This window comes from Vulpes lagopus, chromosome 2 (genome assembly GCF_018345385.1).
Source record: "Vulpes lagopus strain Blue_001 chromosome 2, ASM1834538v1, whole genome shotgun sequence".
In the NCBI taxonomy this organism is placed as follows: domain Eukaryota; kingdom Metazoa; phylum Chordata; class Mammalia; order Carnivora; family Canidae; genus Vulpes; species Vulpes lagopus.
The window spans coordinates 27083732-27107645 of NC_054825.1; the positions used below are offsets into that span (position 1 = coordinate 27083732).

Below are 23914 nucleotides of genomic sequence, written 5' to 3' on the forward strand. Positions count from 1 at the left end.
TCCCAGAGTTCATGCCAGCTGAGTGGCAGGCACCCAAGGCCCGTCATGGTCCACAAGCCAGATCCCAGCTGAACAGGGGCACCTGCCGGGTGAAAATGTGGCACTGGTGCCCAGGCTCTGCACCTGTGCTGTTGCAGGTCCCTCTGTTCCTGTTATTGCGTGTCCCACCTCTGCCACTCAGTGCCCTCAGACCAAAATGTTTTCTTATCTGTCCTCTTATAGAACTTTCATTTCTCTTCTAGGACCCACTCGCTCACCCCTTGTAGTTAGTTGGATACGTGACAGACTCCCTCCCTCCCTAGATTGAAAACTTGAGGACAGGGGGAGCTCCTTCAATGTCATACCTGACATCTCCCTGTAGCTCCTAAAGCACAATGTCTTGTATACAGAAGGTGCTCATTAAATGATTGTTGCTCAAAGAAAAGGAGAGGGAAGGAAAACCTGTTCTCTGAGTGACCATGTCTGGCCCAGCTCTACCTTCAGGTCCTCTGTTCCGGAGAGCCAATCTGTGGGAAGGTGAACTGTGGGTCATTCTTTCATTGTTTCCCTCCCCTGAAAGCCACCATCGCATTCTGGCGTCACATGTCCACGCCAGGTACAGGAACGAGAACCTCTAGGATCTCCAGGGAACATCAGAAACCCAGTGTGTCAGTAGTGGCTGTAATGTGGTGTGGGGTCCACAGGCATTTTTAGATGCGGGCCTGGACACGAGATGGGGATCTGGCTTCCCTGGCTCAGGGCTCTTGAGCACAGGGGGACTTTCCGTGGGGTCTGGCCTGTGTCGGGCGCACAGGCGTGCCAGGCAGGGAGTGGGGTGGAGGCTGGGATGAGGACACCAGCCTCCCACTCCACAGGGCCCAGGCCAGGAGAGGGAGAGGCTCTCCCGCCTGTGATGTCTGGGTCTCGGGCCGACACCTACCTCCAGTTAGCTATCTCTACAAAGAGTGATGGGGAGGGGTCAGTATCTTCTTAGATTTCCTGCTCTGGGTCAGGAAGCTCCTCCCTAGGCTCCCTCTTCCCTTGAGCTGGAATTGCTGTGCAGCAGGATGGGTTGGGCCAGGGAGCCCTGGTTCCCTCACCTGCTCACCCCCCTCAAGGGTCCCTGGAATGAGGCCACCCTCATCACAAGGGACCTTGTTCTTGCTGCTCTTGGTGCTTTGGGGCCTCCCAGAGAAGGCTGCACACAGCCAGGCCTCCTTCAGGCTGCCCTCCCTGGCCTGCTCTTGTTCATCAGGCTCACAGGGGTGGCCCCATCTGTCTTTATCTTTCCCTAGGTGGAGAGAGAATTGCTGGAGTCAGGCTCGCAGGAGGCTGGGGTGTGGAGGCCCAGGCTTTGTGTGCAGGAGTTGTAAGGGAATGGACTTTTTATCTGGCCCTCTGTAGTGACAGAGCCAGCCCTTGCTCCTGCCTTGGCCCAGGACTCTGAGGGGCAGTACCGTTCCCACACAAGTTGTGCGACAGCCAAGGCTCTGCAACCCCCTCTTGCCCCCCACAGCGAGAGGCCGAGAAGCATTCTTGACATTCTTTCCAGAGAAAAGGGGTGAAACGTCTGAATTTGGGGGTCACCATGTTATACAAATCACAATCTAATCGTTTTTACAAGAACATACTTGCAGGAAGAAAAGCAGCCCTAGAGGAGGGGTTGAGGAGACAGACAGCTTGTTTTGTCCCCCTTTTCCCCAAAGTTTGGAGCTATTGTTGGGCTGATCTTGCTCCCTTCCCCAGAGCTGTTGAGCTCAAGTTTTCTAGTTAAATTGGTCTTGGGATGGGGGCCACAAAGGGCCCATGGTGCCATTTCTGTTTGTTTTCCCAAATCAAAGCCCCAGCAGGGCTCCTATGGCCACTGCTGGGCCACTGTTTGAAGAGACAGGCCATTTCCCAGAGCCGGTGTGTCAGTTTATGCTCTGGCCTTAACCTCCCAGGCACTGCACAGCAGAGTCTTGAGGGTCCCAGGCCCAGAGGCAAAGGAATTGTATTTTTATTGGTCCATGTAAAGTGTTTGTGGCCATTTCGGAGAATTGGAGAACAGGGTAACAGAAAGAGATTCTTCTGTCCCTGGCCAGGCTGGCTGGCAGACCAGGGGCTTTCAGGACTGGTCCTGGCCTCTGGGGGCTGGTGCTCACCCCGGCCCTATGTGTTCCCCAGACGGCAGGGTTCTGCGTTTCTTATTGCAGACACCGGCATGACTCTTCCTAGCGTCATGGTTTGGATGCTGGGACAGGGGCCCGGGGTGGTAACATGGTCTGGATATGGCCCCAATGCTACCAGTCCTGACACTGCTGACCCTGCGCAGCCCAGGGGCAGGGGTGCCTAGCTTTCCTTTCCTCTAAACCTTGGGACCAGGGGTAGGCAGGTAGAGCCATGCTGGGCTTCACGCCCCCAGCCCCCATGGCCTTTCATCTTCTATTTCAAACAAACATGAAATTACTTCTACAGATTAAAGGGGAGAGCTCCTCAGTCATTCCTGAAGGCCTCACTAATGGAAGGGGCAGGGCCCCCAAATCTGGAAGGAGGGAGAACTGTGGAGCAAAACAGCCCCTACCTGGGTGTGCACAAACGTCCAAAGTACCTGTAAAAGAGAGGTGGGGTGGGAGACTGACTCCTCGTGGGGCTCTGGCCTGCCCAGGGCGGGTAAATCACAGCTGGTGGCCTGAGACGACAGGGTCTTCTGGGGAGCCAAGGTCTGTGATCTCTGGGAGATGCTCATCTGGGGGTGGTAGCTTTCCGCCTCACCCTCTCAGGGTCCCGCGCCACGAGGCTTAACTTTTACCTCCGACAGAAAGAGGCACACCTCCCCAAGGAGGCTGGGGCCAGGATGCTGACTTAGGGCCTGAACCCCCCACCGACCACAACAGTGTCCCTTGCTGGGGGGCACCCCAGTGCCGAGGGCTCAAAGGGAAAGGAACTCCAGTGCCTCTTCTACTCCTTCAGCTTCTAGAAAAGATGGTGGCCCCTCTGGGGTGAAGGGAGGTTGAGGGTCAGAGCCTGTGTGAGCTGGAAAGCCTGGAACTGGTGTGCTTTCACACGTGTGGCTGGCAGCATCTGCCTCAGCCCTCTGGTGGCTTGTGAGATCATGGAGTCCCCCTCCCCCCGCCAGGGCCTCTTACCTGAGTGTCCCTGGGAAGCTTTCACGGCCTCACTTCTCCTGTCTTGCCAGGGAGAGCCCAGCATTTCTTGGGTGAAAGTGTGAGATCAGGCCTGGAGGGTGCCCTCTTCTCCTTCATCCCCCCAGTCATTCTGCAGAAACCCCCTGTTCCTTCCCGTTCCCTAGCCGCAGGGATTAGCGGGTGCACTTGATGTTGAGGGGTAGTTGCTAGGGCCAGAAGGCCCCCCTACGTGGTTGCTAGGGGTCTGGCATCAGGGCGAGGGGTCTGCCCACTGCCGCGGTCACGGAGGGAATTACACAGTCACAAAGAAATTGTTCTTCTCGGTAATCTGCTCTCGGCCACCGGGAGGGGCGCGGGTGGGGGAGCACGCTGGAGCCCAGCAGGCTGGGGGCTGTGATCACACAGGCGTGCTAGCCCCGGGCTGGGGGCCAGCCGGGCCAGGAACACCAGGGACCAGCCCGCTAAGCTGCTTTCTCAGCGATTTCTCTCCCCAGACACAAAGGTGTTTACTTGTTTTAACATCTCCTGGGACTCCCCTTCTCCCTTTGTGTGGTCTTTATCCCCAATGAAGTTTGAGCCCCAGATTACAGGCAGGAATTAAGGCATTGGACTCAGGCAGCTCAGAACTGCATGACCTGCAGGATCAAGAAGTATAAAGTAACCAAGTGTGTGTGTGTGCACGGGAGGGGACCGGCCGTCAGTAAGGCCCATTCTTCCTCCCTGAGGAAGAGCAGCTAGGGGGCGAGCAGGTGTGATGCAGGGGCTGCTGGGGGAGAGGCAGGCACTGGGACCGGGGTGGGCATCCTGGGCCCTTTCATCCCTTAGCCGCTTCCTAAGGGAGCCTGACTGGAGCTCTGGCAGGACAGCTGCATTTCTCCAGGGACTGATGCCATTCAGTTAAAAGCAGGTGTGGGGGCCAGGGTAGGACAGTCTCTCCTCCTCTGCCCTTCTGCTCTCTCCCCAGTGGGCAGCTAATGATGCACCTGGGCAGTGACTTCCCCCCAGGGGCTGGGGTGTTGGACGTCATGTATGAGTCCCCTTCCACACTCTTGTCCTGTGGCTATGATACCTATGTTCGCTACTGGGACCTCCGAGCCAGTGTCCGGTGAGTATGCTAAGCAGGAGGTGGGCAGCAGTCCTGGGCCTGCCTAAGTTCTGTGACCTGTGCCATGTGAAGCACAAATGAGGGTATAATCTTGGCCTAGGGTTTGAGCACTTGTAAGAAAGGGTCTTTTGTGGAGGAGGCTTTTCCTCGTTAAGTCTGGTTCTTAGAGAGTTTGGGGATTGAGCTTCTGTCTCCCAGCCAGAATGGATTTCTCAGGCCCCTGTGGAAGCTGGGGTGGAGGGTACCCCTGACCCTCCTCCGTCTGACTGCCTCTTCCCGGACAGGAAGTGTGTAATGGAGTGGGAGGAGCCCCATGACAGCACCCTGTACTGCTTGCAGACAGATGGGAACCACCTGCTGGCTACCGGTTCCTCCTACTACGGTGTTGTGCGGCTGTGGGACCGGCGCCAGAGGGCCTGCCTACACGTAAGCACACCTCATGCTCCAAGATGCCAAGACTCCTTATTATGGGCTGTCTGTGGGAGTGGGGGTACCTGGAGAGGGGGAGTAGGGGGAGTCTAAACTGGCACCTGGCCCACTGCACTGGGCCTGGGAATCTTAGGTTAGGGCCCCCTCCGTCTCCCACTTGGAATGCTCTTGCCATTCCCGTACCTTCCTTCTTTGCAGGCCTTCCCACTGACCTCGACCCCGCTCAGCAGTCCTGTGTACTGCCTGCGCTTCACCACCAAGCACCTCTATGCTGCACTGTCTTACAACCTCCATGTCCTGGACTTTCAAAACCCGTGACCGGGCCACCCCAGCCTGTGTGCCAGGGAAGCCAGATACTCAGGGACCTCTCCTGCCTGGAGGGTGAAGTGATACCTCCTCCCCTGCCCCTGCGGTGCCTGTGCTCCTAGACCTGGGACCGCAATGCTTGGGCACCATAAGGTAAAAGCTGCTGCCTCCCCGGAATTTGGGGTTACCTCCCAGGAACTAGTTGGAGAGAAGGGATCTGCTGCTTTGAGAGAATGGCTAAACCCAGCCAGGCCTTGCTTCCCTGTTGACCAGAGCAAGGGTCGGGCCTGCACAAGTCTGCTCTGCACCTCGCCCCTTCTCAGAGCTGTGCCAGCTTAGAGTGGGGAGAGGGGTGAGGCTGCCAATTTCCTGCTCTGGCCTCCACCTCCTCAGTCAGCCCTCATCCTTGACCAGGCTCTTGGGGCTCATTCCTGGGACACTGTGAGCCAGGTCTCACTTTGAAACTAAGGACAAAGAGAACCTGGCAATTTTGAATACTGAGCCAGCCCAATCTCAGGCCGGCTGCTAAGACATGCTACAATGTTCATTTTTGTAAAATTAAAGCTTGATTGTTCACAGATCTGGTTCCTTTCTGGCTGGGGAGTCCTGGGAAGCCCTAAATACTCAAACTTGAGGACAGGCATGCTGGGGAAAGGGTAAGACCATCCTCGTGGCTCAGTGTCCCACAGAACCTCTCATTACCACTCACCGCTCTGGCCCCAGCGATGGGGTGCGGACAGGGGATGGTGGAAGGGCTCCGTGCTGTTGGGGAGCTAAGCTACTTACTGCCCATCTGCAATAACACTGCTTCACTCTACTCCAACACACACACACACTCTGTAACGCTACGACCCTCATTCTGCCTTTACACCCACAATGTCTTAATATCCTGGGCTATTTCCAGGGTCTCTGTATTTCAAAAACTTCTCCTTTACCTTACCCCACCTAAGGGAGCTCATCTGGGCCCTTCTGCAAGCTAAGATAAAACAAGGTCTCTGCCAGCCTAGCTAGCATTTCTATGAATTTATGCAAACAGGATGGGCCTCGGGGCTCCTCCACCTCTGCTCTATCTAAGACCCATGCCTCCCCCTTTATGTGAAAGGCTTGATGTTGAAGGTTCCTGAAGACAGAAGACCATGCCCTCACCAGCACCCTCCCGGGCAAAAGGAGGGTGGAGAAGTGGACAAGAGGGCAGTCTATGCACAGTGACTCAGAATGACTTTACTGGGACATCAGACCATGATATCAGGGCTGGGAACACGCTACAGCCCAGTTCTCATAGAGCCTGGACAGCTCTTGGAAGAGAGGAGGTACCCCTGTACCAGAAAGGCCCAAGCTGCAAAGTCTGGAAGAGCCTCACCCACCCACCATGCTGCAGGCTCAAGGATGGTCCGCTACTGGGTCTTACAGTCCCCATCACTGCTGTAGGCTGTCTTCACTTTCTTTAGCTCCTTCTGAAGCTCTGACTCAGCTGCCAGGACCTCCTTTGGCTTCTGGTACTGTGGGTGAAATCAGGAAGAGGACATCATTCAGCCACATCTCCCCTCCTACATATACACTCGGGGCCTCCTCTGATCCCTTTATTTGAAAAGGAGGAAATTGATGCCTACAAGGTTGAATGAATTGCTTAAGGTCACATGACTGGATGGGAGCCTTCCACCAGAATCCCAGTCCTGTGATTTTCCACCCTCTCTCCTCTTCCAGCTGTGATTTCTAAGATCAGCTGAGCACCCTCACCCTACCCCACTGTCCCCATGCCTGTTCTCTAGCAAGCACACTCCAAGAGTTGGGGCTGAAACTGGGGACACTTCCATGGGGTGGGAAATGGGCAGGGAAAGAAGGAACCTCTCCCTGATGCAGTGGCCAAGAAGTCTGGGTGAATCTTACAGAAATGATCAAGGTGCAGTTGGCATGTGCAAAGCTCAGCAAGGACCCATCCACAGGTAGCTGGTGTCTGTCTAGGTCAGGAATGGAGAATTTCTTGTAGTACCTGTGGGAAGACCAAGAGATCACCAGGATATCCAACAAGGTGACCCCCAATGACTGGGCAGTAGGCCCTCTGGTGCCAAATATCTACATAGTTCTTCCACACCTTCCACAGAGCCAAAAAGGAAGAAGGGGAGCCAGTTAGAACACCAGGATGAGGGACAGACACCTGGGTGGCTCGGGTTGAGCGTCTGCCTTCGGCTCAGGTCGTAATCCTGGGGTCCCAGGATTGAGTCCCACATGGGGAGCCTGCTTCTCCCTCGGCCTATGTCTCTGCCTCTCTCTATCTCTCATGAATAAACAAATAAAATATTAAAAAAAACACCACCACCACACCGGGATGAATGAAAGGCATTTTGGCCAGGCCAGCAGTGAAGTGCAGGACCCATCACGGTTACTTTATTAGACCAAGGATTAGAATGACTCATCCTTCAGGGTCAGGACTCCCAGAGACATTCAGAAGAAGCCTCCTATAATATACAGCTCAGTCAGGCCAGGCCTTCTCTGTACCCCAAGAACAAGGGACAGAATAAGTATACCTAGGGTTGGCTCCCAAAGTTGGGGACCAATAGTTGCTTTTACATGGGACTTTCTCTGAAGACCCCAGCTACTTTTTTCCTCTTTTGGGGTCTTTCAAGGCCCTGTGGGCCTAACTCTGCTTGTAGGCCAGAGAGAGGTATATCCACAAGGAGAAATCTAGAAAGACAAACCATGTGACTCATCTTGGAAGCTAGACCTCTGGGGCTCCGGGCGACCTTGCTGGCCCTGAGATGCCCCGTGCCATGCCTTCATTTTCACACACGGTCTCTATCATTTGCAAGATGATAGTCCAGAGATTAACGAGCCTGTTTAGTAAAAACAGACCCAAAAAACCCAAAGGGCAACGCCTAGTCCACAATGTGTACAACCGGATTTCATTTTACAGGAAATTTGACCTTCTTCACCAAACAAGGAGGTAACATGTCTTGTCTGGCTTCACATCCAGTCATCAGTGGGGTCAGGATTAAAGCTCCTTGCTCCTAGTCGAGTGTTTATTTCAGCAGAGCACCTCGTCTCTAGGAAGAGGCTTCTTTGGCTTCTTCCCTGGTGGAAGTGGGGCCTAGGCTCTGGCCAGCAGCTGTCAGACCTGTCACCCAGGCATGGCATCATTGCTCCAGTAGTAGTTGTGTGGACTGGGGAGGGAAATGCTGCCGGCAGATACACACAAACTCAAGTGAGGGGCCCTGGAGAGGATGAAGCTTTTAATACTTCAGAGGGGCCTGGTCCTTATGGTGACAGCTACCACAAGTTCAATTCAAATGCCCCGATGGCCCAGGGACTCAGAGTTGACATCAATGCAGCACTTCTGTCCTGCTCTCCTGCCCGAAACCCTCAGTTTCGCAGAGGCTTTTGGGCCCCTCTCCTCCCAGGTTCTCCACTCCCCGCCAAGGTGCTGGGACCCACAGGAGGAAAAGAATGTTGACTTAAAGGCTGACAGTTCAAAAGGAGTGGGGGCTGGGGGATCCTAATGGCACCACAAGCTTGCTTTATTTCCCAAAGCTCTGCCCCAGGGAAAAGCGATCCATCTGCCTGCAAAACCAGGATGGAATGCTGCCTCGTTCTCCTCCTAGCCGGCCAGGGCGAGGGCTCTTCCTGAGGCCCTTGGGCTGGCCAGCAAAGGTGGCAGACACTGATAATAGGGGGAGTCAAAGGTTAAACAGCACAGATTAGATGAACACAAAGGCTTGTTAGGAAGTGTTAACATCTTCCCTGCAAATACACACAAGCAGCAGCACTTGGAGAGCAGCAGGAACCAATGGGGCCTGGGGGAGGCCTTACCGTGCGGAGCTCAGGGACATCCTTTCTGCCTGCCTGGCTGGTGCACTGGGGTGGGACAGGGACACACCTGCATCCCCTCAGCGAAGCCCCAGCAAACCACGGTCCCCAGGATGGGACACTGGGACTGAGAAAAGAAACCTGGGGGGCTTGGACTCAAAGGGAACTTGAGGTGCGGGGCTTGCCTCCTCCCTGTCACCTGTTACCACATGGTGAGGCGAGGTGAGGGGATGGAGGCAGAGTGGGCGCAGAGGCTCTGCTTTGTCTGTGGAGTCTATGAATGGATTTAGTGAATGCTTCCCCAGGGCCAGTGTTCAAAGGAGTATGGGACATCTGCCTCCTTTCCTCAGGGAATGGCTCACCCCCTTCTCACCTCCATTCCCTGGCCTTGGGGTTTCCTTGAGAGGAACCATACTTGACTTTCTCACCAGTACCTAGACTAGAGAGGGACCCACTGTGCTTCCAGAAAAGTCAGAATGCTCGGCCCCAGGCAGTCCTAGGGAGGCAGCAAACAAGACTTTAGGCATCAGGTATGTCCCAGGCCTTGAGCTGTGAGCTGGGGATTTAAGGATGAAGAAGAAAGAGAAGGCCCTATCTCTGCCTCAGGAGATCTTCTTGTTTCTGCTGAAAGCTAGGCCCTTACAGTACAGTGCTTCCTGGGCTTTGGGTGGACGCATGTCACTCCCCTTTTCCCATGTCCCATCACTGTTCTCAGTTTCAGTCACACAATGAAAGGTGATGTTCATTAATGCTTATTCAGGGTCAGGCACTGCTCTCTACACAGTGAATCCTCAAAACAACCCTTCAGGCTGGTTGCTTTCATTATCCTCTTTCACAAAAGAGAAAACTGTGGTAGAGACAGGTATCTTGCTGGAGTCACAGATCTGATCAGTGGAGAGGCCCCTATTACAAGTAATAGCTCCCCAAACCTCCTGACCCCTCCATCTCTCCACATCTTCTCCTCAGAGTAACAGATGCCCTGGTCTAGGTTCCCTGCTCTCCAAGGATGGGGCAGATATGAGGGTGTGGGGGTGTGGTCCTCCCCTAAGACCCAACCACCCCACAGGTCCCTCAGGCACTCGAACACATCGGTTCTCCTTTCTGAATGTCAAAAGTTCTCGAAAGACATGGGGAAGCAAAGGCTTTCAGGACAATTCCTGGTCCTGGCCTGTGACCCTGGGCAGGTCACTTAACTTCTGGGCTCTGGTTTCTTCCTCTAATAAAGAAGCTGAATGAACTTTAATCACTGAACTAGATGAACCTAGTCACTGTCCAAGGGACTGGAATAGGCCAACTCTGTACCTCCCCTGAAACTGCCAAAAGGATGGCTTTTTTATTTTGGCTATTCTGGAGTTAATCTATAGTACCCCACCACTCTCCTACTGTATCCCCTTCCCAATTTCCAGCCCTTTCCCTCCTTTGTGGTAAACTGAGAAAGGGCACAAGAGGCCAGGCCTTTAGAGACTCAGAGGAGAGGCTGAAAGTAGAAGCAAGGCCTCTGTGGAGAGTCACATGGGTCACACCCTACACTGCTCTGGGGCGCCCTGCATACCAGCACACAGGCTTGACAAGATGGGTCCGGAGAAGCCTCTAGCCAGTCCTGCCCTTGGAAAAGCAGTAGGCAAACCTCCCTTCTTTCTTAAACATCACAGCTCCAAGCAAACCAGTCATCCCTGCCCACAGCAGTCCTTCCTAGACTCACGATGCACATTCACGGACTAAGACTGCTGTTAAGTCCTACCAAAGAGAAACTTGTTTAATCCAGTTTCCTCAATTTATTCGACCACAGAATCCTTTTTTTCTAGTGATGCCTACTAACACAGTGTCAGTGTCACCAATGTCCAATCAGCCACATTCCAACTTCCAAAGACTTACTATGGACATGCTTCAGGCTAGCCATTGTGCTGGAAGTTTGTATACTTATGATTTCATCAAATCGCCAATCTGTGAGGTAGGTATGAGTATTCTCCTGTGACACCTGAGGAAACCCTGCCCAAAATACTAAAGTTAATATGTAGCAGAGGCCAGACTTAAGCCAACATCTTTCCACTCCAGTGCCCTGGTTCATTCCACTTAGAGCTACCAGCTTCTAGGCTGAGGCTAAGAACCTTCTTTCTGAATAGACATTCTTATCAGGAATAGGGAGTACCACCCTGGGATCCTAGAAAAGCACTTTCTTTCTTCTCTGATTCATCCACTCCCTCACTAATACCTAAGGCCAAGGACATGATACACTGGAATCAATCCTTTCCAGAAAAGTGGCCAACCCAGTCCTTCAGAGACAAGGTATGAATAAAGGAATGTTGGCTTTTACTAGTAATGTTGGCTTTTACATTCCAGAATATTAGAACTCAGGCAGGCACAGAACCAGAAGGCAATGGAAGAAGGCAAATCAGAGAAAGATGCCACAGTGTGGGTACTGCAGATGCCCGGCCATCTAAACTGTCGCTAACTTTCCCTTCCAAGGAAGTCATCACGCTGACTTTACAGACATATTTATATAATCATTAACATATAATACAAGAATGAAAACATGTACCCTGCCCAACACTGGATGGTGTGGTGATGAAAAGACAGATTTTTAACATCCTGAAAAAACTGAGTATCCTGCTCAAAAGAATAACCATTGTGTTAATTAGTGGTAGTAAAGGTATAAGACACATTACTGCTCCTAGTAGGAGATGAAAATGCTACTAAGCTCAAGAAAGAACCAGTTAAAAGTTTGGCCTTTCTCTCTAACCTCTGGCAGAGAGGCAAGGCTGAGCCAGGCAGGTCCACTGGACCAGAGGCTCAGTGTGGACCCCAAAGTGGGCAATCACATACTCCTCTCCCCTCTGTGGGAGTCCAGCCTCCAGCCCTAGCCCTGCCCCCTCCAGGAGCGTTCCTCCCATCCCACCTGGCTTCACTCATCAGTTCAAAAATGTCATCCCCCAACCTTGAGCGCAGGAATGGGCTTCCAGCCATGTTGCTCCTGGCCAACAGCGCCACCTATGGCTGGATATGAGCAGCAGATGGGACCCAGAGGATCTGGCAGCAGATGAATTTTTTGGTGAGCAAGCTAGCCTCTCTCCTCTCACTCCCTGGTAATCACATTTCTGCCTGATATCTGTATTCGACAGTGACCTCTGGGGGACAAAAGGGAGGCAGCAGCCAGCTCCACAAACTGCTAGGCTGCAGATTCAAGTGCTATCAGAAGCACTTTTGTTCCCAGTTTGGACCCAGGGCCTCTTACGCCAGGGAATGCTTGCTGAAGCACGGAGTTTGTTTTCCTAAAGGCAATTTTTCTGTTGTCTGAAATTGCTAAATTCCACTTTAGGCAGTGACTCCCATTAATGATGAGAACAATAACGGGAATAAACTGCCTTTTATCTGAGGGCTTCAAAGTGCTTTATAAACGCAAACCCTTATTATTATGACTTTATATTTATAGACAAGGCCCACTGCAGGGGCTGCTGGCTGCATGTAGAGCAATAATCTTGAAATTAATTCATTCATCTCCACCCCTTCCCCATCCCCTTTAACCCTGCCAAAGTGATAGGGTCCAGGGGTCATAAACCAAGGGCAGAACCCAAGGCTGCACTGGGGAAGCCTGGGAGCTATTCTGCTTCCCTTTGAGCCTCGTGGACCTGAGGGAGATGGGAGGGGAGGCTGGCACCACACCCTCTGAGGAGATGGAAAGAGAGCTGGGTCCTCCTTCTGGCATGTAAACCAATGGATGGATGGTGGCACCTCTGGCCCAAGCTTAGCACCCACAAGGCATGCTGGGTGGCTTCAGTTTGTGGACCAGTAACTCATAAAACCTCCCGTTTTAATACCTCAAGTGTATTTCATGGGAATTGGTCTTATACTGCAATCCCTTTGGCCCGAGTCGAGGCCAGCTCATTACAGGGTTCTTCTGTGATCAGAGCTCTGGAAATCTAAATAGGATCAACAATTTCCAAGATGGTCAGGCCAGAAGCAGCCCCACCTGGATCAAATCACCTCCTTGGCTACCTTCTGTCTCCTCAACCCTACATTTTGCCTTCCCTCTGTCTGCCCCCAGCGAACACAAGGAGAGAAACAAAGGGAAGTCAGGGGGATCCCTGGGTGGCGCAGCGGTTTGGTGCCTGCCTTTGGCCCAGGGCACGATCCTGGAGACCCGGGATCGAATCCCACATCGGGCTCCCGGTGCATGGAGCCTGCTTCTCCCTCTGCCTGTGTCTCTGCCTCTCTCTCTCTCTCTGTGTGACTATCATAAATAAATTTAAAAAAAAAAACAAAAACAAAGGGAAGTCAGGTACCCTTTCTGAAACAGAATGCAAGATGCTTCCAGGAGACCAAAGTACCTGCCTACTGCCCTCAGTCTAGAGAGATATAAGGTTTGCTGCTCCCAGACTAGTACTTTCAAGTCCTCTAACTGCCTCCTCAGCTGGGGGGGCCCTCTAGGCCATGGCTCCTTGACAGCCCCCAACAGTGATAACACTAGGCCAAGTTCACCATGGACTGGATCCAGCCAGGAGGTCAGAATAATAATAATCTTATAGCAGAACCACTTAAGATCACAAGTCAATGGCCAGGTGGGTCCCTTGTCCCCTCATGTACTCCACAAATATTTGTTAAAACCCCAGTATGTGCCAGGTACTGGACCAGACATCCATTGTTCCTATTTCCCTGCCCTGATGGAGCTGATTACATTATTCAAGCAGCTCCTGCAGAAAGGAAGCCCTCAAGCCCTCTAGCTCTTGGCATCTTATGGGGCTTTAGTGCAGCCTCCTCCCTCCCTGGGCTTAAAAGGAGGCTTCTCTGCCCTCTGAGGTGGGGAGCAGTCTGAGCACCAACCCTAGATCAAGCCCTACCCCACACTGTGCTCATACACAGGTAGCAGGTGCCCATCACACCACTTACTTTTTGTTGGTTGTTCTGACAATGATGCAGCGCTCCTTCTGATCCACGCAGACACTGTAGACATCCTTAGGGTAGGGGAGGTTTCGAATCCGCCATTGGAAACTCATCTTGGTGTCCTTGCGCATGAAGATGGGCTACAAAAGGTATATCCGAATTAAAGACTGCTCTTGGTGAGGGCAAGCAAGGGATGGCTCCCTGCTCTGCAAAACTCCACCTGGGGCACACAACAGGAAGCCTTCAGCTCTTCCCCCCAGCTCCCCTCTGATGCTGCTATTGCTGTGACATTCCAGGCCTGGAGCCTTTGTCATGGGATGACCAAGCCAAAACCCTCTGGGTATTCATTCAAGCAAACACTTCTAGAGCTCTGTATCCAGGCAGGCACACTGGAAACAAGGTGGTGAAGAAGACATCGTATTTGCCCTCCAAAGCCAGCAGCCGGCTCCAACCCCAGCCCCCCTCAAGACACCCGACAGATAACACATACATTGGCATTGTTTTCCTTGATGAACTCAGGGCCCAGGCTCCCTGCTCCCAGGAATGCTGGCTCTCCCACCTCAATCTGCCACTGGCCCAAGGCTCCCAAGGCACTTTTCACACGCCACTTTCTCACTGAGGAGAGAAGGAAGCAATGGGATTACAGGGAAGGAAGGGACTCTGCTCTTTCCTGCTGAATCAATGACGTCACGTTAGATGATTGGAACAGGAGAAAAGCAGGCGCGGCAGGCCTTTACACCAGTTTTGTCCATTTGACCAGGACCTCACAACTGCTGAAATCCCAGCAGAGCATTTCGATATTGGATAACCTGGAAAGCTTGTATTCTGGGCACTCAAACAAAGGGATTGGAACAAAGCTCTGAAAGGAGCTGAGTGGAGTTAAGAAGGTGTGATTTCAAGGGAGAGGTGTGCTGGTTAGGAAAAGGGTAGCCACTAGTAACAGGGAAATTGCAGATCCCAACAAGTCAGAGTTGAGGTGCATTTTTTTCTCTCTGCAAATGTGCAAAGGAAAAGTAAATTAAAAAGATGAAAGCTGACAGGCAGATTTGTCTCATGATTTAGAAAGTCAAAATGAAGAATTCACTCATTGCAGCTCTACCTGGCTCTTTTTTTTTTTTTTAATTTTTTTTTTTTTTTTTTTTAAATTTATGATAGTCACAGAGAGAGAGAGAGAGGCAGAGACACAGGCAGAGGGAGAAGCAGGCTCCATGCACCGGGAGCCCAATGTGGGATTCGATCCCGGGTCTCCAGGATCGCGCCCTGGGCCAAAGGCAGGCGCCAAACCGCTGCGCCACCCAGGGATCCCTCTACCTGGCTCTAAACAACAGCCCCAGAATTGTATTTAAACAAAACTTTAGGTTCATACCATATTTTAACTGCATTATTTACAGAAGATCTCATATGAATTTGTTTTTGTAGAGTAGGTTCATCCTTTTATAATGCAAACAATAATCTCTATTTTACCTTGCTTTATTTATTTTAAAGATTTTATTTATTTATTCATCACACACACACACACACAGAGGCAGAGACACAGGCAGAGGGAAGGGCAGGCTCCATGCAGGAGCCCGATGTGGGACTTGATCCCGGGACTCCAGGATCACACCCTGGGCCGAAGGCAGGTGCGCTCAACCGCTGAGCCACCCAGGAATCCCCTTTACCTTGTTTTACAAACCACATGTTTACATAAATTGTTTTCTTCTTCCCCTAAGGTACATACAGTATGGAAATTAAAAGTGAAAAACTAGTTAAGTGGACATTACTTGAGAACCCCAGCCAGAATACTGAGGAATCCCAGTCATCCTTGTCCTCATGGTGCAGCCATGACAGCAGGGGAGCCTTCCCTTCTCCTCCAGCTTTAATCCCTGGGCTCCTCTCCCTTCCTGCCACATTGGAGTCCTCTAGGTGGGCATCCTAAGTGCTGCAAAAGGCCAGCAGCCTTCCCAAAGCCATTGGAAGGAGCTAAATGGGTCAAAAAGTACCTGATGTTCTGCTGCAGCTGCTCCCATCCACTTCTCTTTCTGGGCTGAGGGGGTGAGACCTGTAGTAGGATTCTAGGATGGGTTTCTTTGAGACCTCTGGAGCAGCTATGCCAAACCCAAATACCCTCCCTGCTCCAAGTAAGGCATGCAAGCTGAACACAAAAGTGTGCTATAAAATTAGAATTTTCCCTTGAATATGTGCTTTTATAAGGTCTGCTGCATTCTGCAGTGTGATTTTATTACGTCTTAGGGCCAAAAATTCTCCCTAGAAACACATTTCCAAGTTTATAATGAAAATTAATAAGGAAGAGTAAAACTTGGAAATATGCTTTATAGGCAACTTTTTTTTTTTTTCACAAATATTTCTACTCTCTTAAGTGAATGGACTGTGACCGGGAGTATATCCAAATCTATTCATGTAATACCCCGCTTAACTGGAGGCCAGCCTTCTGGCTGTTTCACCGCTTTCTTGCTTGCTTTCTTTCTTTTTAAACACCTTGGGATTAAATTCTTTGGTAGAATGTAGAAGAAAGTCTCCCTACTTATTCCCTTATAAGATCCAATAAACAGTTTCGGTGAAGTCCTTGTTATTTTCTCCATGTATACAACCTCGAATGCACACGTGCAAATACACTTCGTCTTGTATTTCTCATCCTGTCTTTGCTCCTGAACTCAAGGACAGTTCCTGTGGCAACAGAGGACTGTTTCCACCTGCTGTCACTCTGATTTGATTATATGTTAAACTCAAACTAGTGTGTGTAGGGTAGCTCCCTGGGACGCTTGTCTTTTCTTCCCAGCTGAGCCAGGGCCAGTCCTTGGAAAGGAGACTTTCAATGACCCTAAAGGGTCTGATGAGGAATATATGAAGGAGGCAGTGCCTGGGGGCTTTTTTCCTAAGTCAGCAGGAAGCAGGCTGATGTCCTAGACTGCTTAAAGGAAGGCCCATCTTTCAGGTGGGCTGGAAAGTGGAGGTCCTAAAGGCCTCCTTCCCCAAAGCTCCAAGCCTTGGCCTGCTTCCAATGCGGATAATTACATTCCCCTTTCCTAAATACTCCCTGCAGCTTAAACTGGATGCAGGATTCTTCTTTTCTGCCCTAAAACACTGCAACATTGCTCTGTGGCTATTAAACAGCTGCCACGTCCCATCCCTGAGGAGGCTGAAGGGAATCGAGTGGGTCATTTATAAAGCCAGTGAAGTGCTTAGGGATGAAAGTGCTCAATATCCTCCAAATGCAGCCTGGGGTGGTTAGGCTGGCGGTCAAATACCAAAGCAGATTAAGCCAGTAATCCAAATGTAATCGCTGGGGGATGGCCTGCCCTTCAGCCTCTGCCCCCCTGGACATGCTGTGTTCTTCTGGGGCTGGTTTGATGTTCCGATCATTGTTATGGGGCCCTTCAGGTTTTTCCTCTATGACTACATACAGCACTCATTGTGCGGGGTGGGAATGAATAGCACTGAGACGGTTGAAAAAAATATGACACCACTATGCTTGTTAACACCAACTGGAAGGACTCTGTCCTACCCAGATGCACCACTGGCAAATTATTTTCTGGGTTTTTCTAACAGAAAACCAGTTTAGAGAATTACCAAAGTTGTATAGTGAACTGGAAAAATAGAAACTTAATTCTCATTTATGGCCATAATAACCCTGTCCGTATTTTACTTCAGAGTGCTCAAGCTCTAGTTCGGGCCCTGAGACTGTTTATACATAAATAATAATTTTGCAAGGGCAGTTGGCGGGGGTAGGGTGGAGTGGTTGGACATGAGTAAGAGAAGGTTCAGCTGTTCAAAGGGCCCAGTGGTTTGAGTGGGGTGCTCCTTCTGCCCATCTCTGTCTTGCTCCCACCAGCCCCTGCTTCAGTCATTCTGGGGAGAACAAAACTTAGTAAGAAGGCAGGATTAAATATTCTCAACTCCCAATAGTATGTTGTTGTGCATTAAAGCATGGGCTCTTAACCAGGCAAACTTAGGCTTAAATCCTAACTCAGAAACTAACTAGCTATGGAATTCTGAGCAAGGTGCTTAACCTCTTAGAGCTTCTGTTTTTTCCCCCGACTGTAAAAGGGCACAACAGTACGTACCTCATTGGGCTGTAATGAGGATGATTCAGTGAGGTAACTCATGTAAAGCACTTAGCATGGTACCTTAATAAAAGTTATGGCATTAATATCATTATTAGGTAAACTTTAGCCAATGTTCTCCTATGAATCTCCATTTCAGCTTCTAAGAAAAAAGGAGTTTGTAGGCGATTGTCTACTCCCCATCTGCTGAGAAGAGTGACAGGTTAATGTGGGATGCTACAGAGGAAGGTACCTGAACTTGTTTTTCATTTTAATTTCATGTCCAAGCACAACTAAGAGGCCAGGAGTTATTTGTTTGCTTGTTTTTATGGCCACAGCAGCTACAGGCATTTTATTTGCTCTGAGTGGAGGAGAGGTGTGGTGCTGGGAGCTGCAGGGAGGAACTGCAGCTAGTCTCTAGCCTGGCAATGGTGGTGGTTAGCTCACGTGACCTCTGCTTTCATAAGCTCGCCCCTGTTAGGCATTCCAAGGCTGTCACCCCCTGGGAGCGCTATAAATTACAATGCATTGTGAGGATATTACTACTGTATTGGTTTCCACCAAATCAGTGTCATATGCTAAACACATCAAGATTTTTAATAGCACCAGACTAAACCAATTGGGACTGGAGCCCAAGCAGCTCATAATAAGGAGGGATCAACACTTCACTCTACGACTGAACATGCGCAGGACACACATTTTAAGACTGGAGACTAAGAAAATGCAAACCAGTGTAATCCGTGTTGTCGGTTCTAGACATTTATGAGCTGTCAGAAAAAGGGAAAAAGAAAATTCCCTTGCCAATACTACCTGTCGATCAGGCACAGGAAGAAATTAAAGTCAAGAATAATGACAAGAAAATAACCCAACCCATGATTCCACCATTGGATTTAGCATTTCAGGTGGAACTTAATAAAGAGACCAACTCCCACTGCTGACAGCCTCAGGCCCTGGGTCAAAGCAGCAGCCACCTAGCTCTGGGAAGTCTGTTAATGCTGATATGCATACCTAGGTACAGAGGATGGACAAATCAAGGAATTCTCAGAAATCTGAGCTGGACCCCTTATTCACGAGCCTAGTCTTAGAGGAAAAGAGCTGTAGGAATGAAAATAACCATCTTGCAAAATCCCCATTTCTACCCCCAATCCACTTTGATTCAGACATTTTCCAAGGAAGGGTCAGATTTAACAGTGCCCCCTCTGAGGCCAGGTCAGTACTGGCTGCTGCTGCTGCTGCTTGCTTGCTCCTGCTGTGGCTTTAGAAAACAAGCAATACAAATGCAGTTAAAGTCTGCCCTTACCTCCATTCACTGTGCCTGGCAGAGAGGATCACTTCCAATTCTGCCTCCTGTCTACAGTTCTTTCCCGACAGTTTCCCTACAGAAGACTTCCTCACACTCTCATTTGTCTAGGGGTCAGGTGGAACTTACCTCCAGTGTCCAGCCCTAACCTCACATTATTCTCAGGAACAATCTTGCCTTGAGGGCCTCAGTCTTCCCTGGCTTCCACCTTTGGTGCTCATTCCTCCCTCAAGCCTAAGGCTGGAATTGCTTACCTGTGCTTTAGGTTACCCCAAGTGTTCCTCAGGGCCTTTGGGAGGCCCTGTCACTCACCAAGTAGTTCACCCGTCTTCTCATCATATTCTTCGGCCATTTCCTTTCCATCTGGGAACAAATAGTGCACCTTCCTTCTTCCTACACACAAAGCAGAGAGTGCCTTACCCTCAAGCCTCTTCTTACCTTGCAACTTGCACATCAAGAGATTTTCCTGGGAAACACCAACAGCCTTGGACTTGAGCACAAGAAACCCTCCCAGAGCTGCCCATGAGCTCCTTGCCAACTACTGCCCACCATCACTTTAAGACATGCCCTGGGATACCTTTCTTTTCTGCAGCTTTCTCTGAATGGGGTCTTTGCTCAGCTGTTCCCTCTACCAGCACCGCTCCGTTCTCCTGCTGAACTCCTTGCCCTTCAAAATCCAGCTCAAATGTCAGTCCACTGAGAATTCTTTAGCTACCTTGGCAAAATTCATCACTTCTGTATTCGTTTGGATCTCCCTACTGCTTTATTCATATCCATAGTGGAGTATTTATCACATAGTATGATACTTTTTTAAAGAGCATCTTGTCTCCCCAGGAACGGTGCCATATTTAGCTTTCTCTCCTCAGTTCCTAAAACCAAGCCTATGTGGTCAGGATATTGAACTGGGTTTCCTGACCAAGCATTCCTTCTAGACACACCATTGCTGTGCCTTCTGCATGCCTCTAAGCCATTCCTAGCACACAGCCACATGTTAGTCCTCTTATCCTCTTACATTTTCTTTACAGCATTTACCTCGGTATGATTTATATACATTGATTACTGCCTGTCTTTATAGGAGGGTTTTTATCCCGCTTTTATGGTTTGGTTTCCCTAACACTAAGCACAGTACCTGGCACATATTAGGAGCTCAACTAAATATTAATTGAGAGAATGAACACTGATTCAACTTTCACAAGAATCCCCTGCAAGAATCCAGGGGAGTCTCCTAGACTTCCACCTATATAGCTATAATTCCATCTATATAACATAATTATAAGTATTTTTTTAAGTGACTATGTAATTTCCCCTATTTTTACAAATGGGTGAGTTGACACAGGTAGTCTCCTCAGTGAGCCTAATAACAGGGTGCAGCTACCCAACCTATACTTGATGAATAAGAGTCCCAAGGACCCTGAGCAGTTAAAGGAGTCACTACCTAAAATCTGCAACGGGATCTGATCTCCCAAGCCATTTTCCCATTTAATTTACTCTCCTGGACATAGTTCCCTTGAGTCATTCCTAATTTGTATGCTGGGGAAACTCATGCCCCAAATTTGTAGAGCTTCTCAGCACGTCCCTAGCTATACCACTCCAAATCATTTGGATGGCTCATAGAGCTGGAAGGGGTTTTCCTGTCAGGAGTGAGGTAAAAAGTGCTGCCTATGAGCAGCTGAGGGTTTCTGGCCTGAACCTCATCTCCCACCGGAGTCCATATTGAGTTCTGGAAGGATGCAGTGCTTACTATTGGCCCAGCATTTTACATGTTTTATTGTATTTAATTCTCACAATAATCCAGTGTGACCCCATTACCTGTATTTCACAAATGAGGAAAATTGAGGCTTACAGGTCATGTAGCTTGTCTAAGCTCATAAAGCTGTGAAATGACAGACCTAGATTTAAGCTCATTTGAGACCAAAACCCATACTCTAATAATCATACTGGGATAATGTGCATAGCTTTAAATATCTGTAAGGCTGAACACTGTTCCAAGGGTTTATTGTTTATAGTGAATTACCTATTTAGACCTTAGTTTATTTGGGTATTCATCTTTTTTTTTACTAATCTGATTGAGCTTTATGTATATTACCCATGTGTTTTATATGTTGCAAATATTGTTTCAATTGCCTTTTAACTTTATTTGAAGAGGGCTTTCCCAAATAATTGCTTGTTATACAGTCAACTGGTTTTTCTTTTGTGGTTACTACCCAGGAGTTGTAATTATCTGCATTTTATTCTAACACATATTTACTCTATAGCTATATATGTGTATGTGTGTGTATATATATATATATATGTATATATATATGTAGACAACAATTTTATTAGTATACTTTGGTAAAAAAAATATATATGACTGTACATGCATGAAGAAATATGAAAGTTTATGCATGAAAATGTAAACTATGGTGGTGCCTGGGTGGCTCAGTCAGTTGAACATCTGCCTTTGGCTCAGGTCATGATTCCAGGATCCTGGGATTGAGCCCCACATCTGGCGCTCTCTCAGCAGGGAGTCTGCTTCTCCCTCTGCCTCTGCCAGTCTTGCTCACTCTCTAATAAATAAAATCTTTTTAAAAATGTAAATTATTATTATCTCTAGATGGTAGTTGATGGGTGACTTTAGTTATTTTTCATATTTCCACAATGAGCATCAATTCTTCCTGAAAAAAAATTCAAGAGTATTGGGTTCTCACTACCAATAGCAGTGATTTTTATTGTGAGAGGGAGGTAATATTCTCCACATACCCAACAGGAAAGTAAATCTATAGGAGAGGTTTGACAAGATGTATCCATATACTTAACATTATTAATTATTATTATTTGACTTGGGGGGAAAAAAGACCAACAGCATTGTTGTGGATGCTACTAACAAAAAAAACCTAACAAAATCCTAGATGATGTAATATTTGTTAAGAACTGTCCTGTGACCAAAGGAAGTGAAAGCAAGAACTCAAATACTTGTACCCCCATGTTCAGTCCAGTACTACTCACAATAGCTAAACAAGTGGAAGCATCTGTCCATCAACAGATGAATGGATAAATACAATGTGGCATATGCATACATACAGTGGAATGTTATTTAGCTTTGATACATGCAACATAGATGGATGTTGAAATAAGTGGCTGCTAAGTGAAATATGCCAGTCACAAAAGGACAAATATTGTATGTCTCCACTTACATGAGGTTCCTGCTATAATCAATTCCATAAAGACAGAAAGTGGAATGGTAGTTGCCAGAGGCTGGGAATGGGGGAATTAATGTTAACAGGTACAGAGTTTCAGTTGAAGAGATCCAGTGCTGGAGATGGATGGTGGTGATGGTTGCACAACAATATGAATATACTTCATGCCACAGAACTGTATCATTAAAATGGTAAATTCTATATTATCTATTTCTTATAATAAAACCAGACACCACTGTCCTATGAAAATAATGTCCAAAATCTTTAGCTTGGCATAAAAGGTCTATCACAACATACCCAATTTATTTAAAATCCTTCATTTCCCACCATTTCTCCTCACTGCTCCTTGAGAAAAGAGAACTTTTATTCACCTTGCATCCTAGCACCTGGTACCTGACAGTGTGGGGGGTTATGGCTAGGTGACTGTTACTGTTTCAGCCTCACTAAATGTTTTGTTTTCCCCTAGTAATCAGTCATATACTTTCACACCTCCATGCCTTTTTTTTTTTTTTACATGTGAGTCATTCCTTCTAGAACAGCCATCTCCTCTTCTACATTTAGCAAACACATTAATTCCTTAGGACCCATAAACTTTACCTCTTCTGTGAGGTCTTCTTTCAAAGAGACGATCATTTCCACCTTCGTGCTCTCATACACTTTACAGAAAATCCCAACGTCTACTTAACACACACTCATTTATTTACATATCTTCTTTTTCATTCTCTGCTCTAATACACAACCTAGCACATAGTAAAAGCCTCCCTAAATGCTGCGTGAATGAACGAGCAAATGAGCAGGTGATATTAATTTCCAAGCTTCCATGACTGGCCTCCTCCGGTGGATGGATGTGTGCCTCCAGCTGGTATCCTCAAGCTACATGAATTTAGACCTAATTCATCTGGCTGCCAAGTGCGTCCAGGAAAGGACTTCTGCGGCACTGGGGGATCCTACACCGCCAATCCTAGAGTGAGACAAAATCAGGACTCCTTACCCCTATGTCCACCTTTCCCAGGCACAGCGCTGGGGCCCTTGCTGTTTTTCCCTATAGATCCCAGGGAATATTTAGAAGTTCACTTACAAACATATGACAGCTGGAAAGGACATCAGAGATTGCCCATCCAGCTCATTTTACAGACGAGGAAAATAAGGCCCAAGCAAATAAAGAAGCTGTGATTTAATGGCAGAGTAGTAACTAGGGCCCAGGTCTCCCCACCTCTTCCATGACACCAGGCTGCATTCAGCAACAGAACCCTACCGAGTGGACAACGGGCTAGGGCTGGTCTAAAACCCTCTTCAATTTCAGTTTCCTCTTCCCGTAAAATGGGGTGGAAATTAAAAAGCTGCTTGGGACAGCTGTCTGGAGCAAATAACATAACGAATGTGAAAGGAGTTTTTATTAGTAACAGAACTCAGAGCGGGGCGAAGTGGTGTAGAGGGAACTAGGAGGTGTCCAGAGGCGCGTGTTCCAGTCACGTCATCTCTCTGGGCCTCAGTTTCCTCATCTGCCAAAGCAGGACCGGGCCTCGTCTGGCAGCCGCGGCCCTTTCAGCTCAGCCGTCCCAGGCTCGAAGGCCCTTCGCGGAGGCCCCAGTCCGAAGGGCTGGGCCCTGGGGGAAAGGACTAGGGAGTTCGTGGGGGGCCTCGAGTTACCGTCCTGCAGCAGCGCCGTCTTCTCGGCGGTCCGCAGACACTCCAACCAGCCGGTTACCGCCATCTTCCCTCCAGCCAGCCGCGCGACCGGCCGCTGCCATGGCAACCATTCCGCC

At 49.2% G+C, this 23914-nt stretch overlaps 2 protein-coding genes across 6 annotated transcripts in view; one reads left to right on the forward strand and one right to left on the reverse strand.

Annotated features, from left to right (window-relative positions):
* FBXW4 (F-box and WD repeat domain containing 4) overlaps nucleotides 1-5525 on the forward strand; it is an 82622-nt gene extending 77097 nt beyond the window's left edge. Inside the window, exons 7-9 of one of the 4 annotated variants that reach the window (XM_041730345.1) lie at nucleotides 4072-4212; nucleotides 4552-4638; nucleotides 4840-5525. In XM_041730345.1, the coding sequence (XP_041586279.1) occupies nucleotides 4072-4212; nucleotides 4552-4638; nucleotides 4840-4852 (241 nt within the window). In that variant the 3' untranslated portion in view covers nucleotides 4853-5525. Of the gene's footprint in view, nucleotides 1-4071; nucleotides 4213-4496; nucleotides 4639-4839 lie in introns of all 4 variants that reach the window. The other 3 variants (XM_041730331.1, XM_041730361.1, XM_041730337.1) reach the window with 3 other exon arrangements.
* Nucleotides 5526-6148: 623 nt separating this feature from the next.
* On the reverse strand, nucleotides 6149-23908 carry DPCD (deleted in primary ciliary dyskinesia homolog (mouse)). Of its 2 annotated transcripts, XM_041730375.1 has the most exons (6): nucleotides 23799-23908; nucleotides 19282-19362; nucleotides 14117-14241; nucleotides 13633-13766; nucleotides 6835-6937; nucleotides 6149-6446 (listed from the first exon to the last, which is right to left on the reverse strand). In XM_041730375.1, the coding sequence occupies exons 1-6, from the start codon at nucleotides 23860-23862 to the stop codon at nucleotides 6342-6344; spliced, it is 612 nt and encodes a 203-aa protein (XP_041586309.1). In that variant the 5' UTR covers nucleotides 23863-23908; the 3' UTR covers nucleotides 6149-6341. The 2 variants fall into 2 exon arrangements, with proteins under 2 accessions (XP_041586309.1, XP_041586318.1); XM_041730384.1 differs by lacking the exon at nucleotides 19282-19362.
* Nucleotides 23909-23914: the final 6 nt, after the last annotated feature.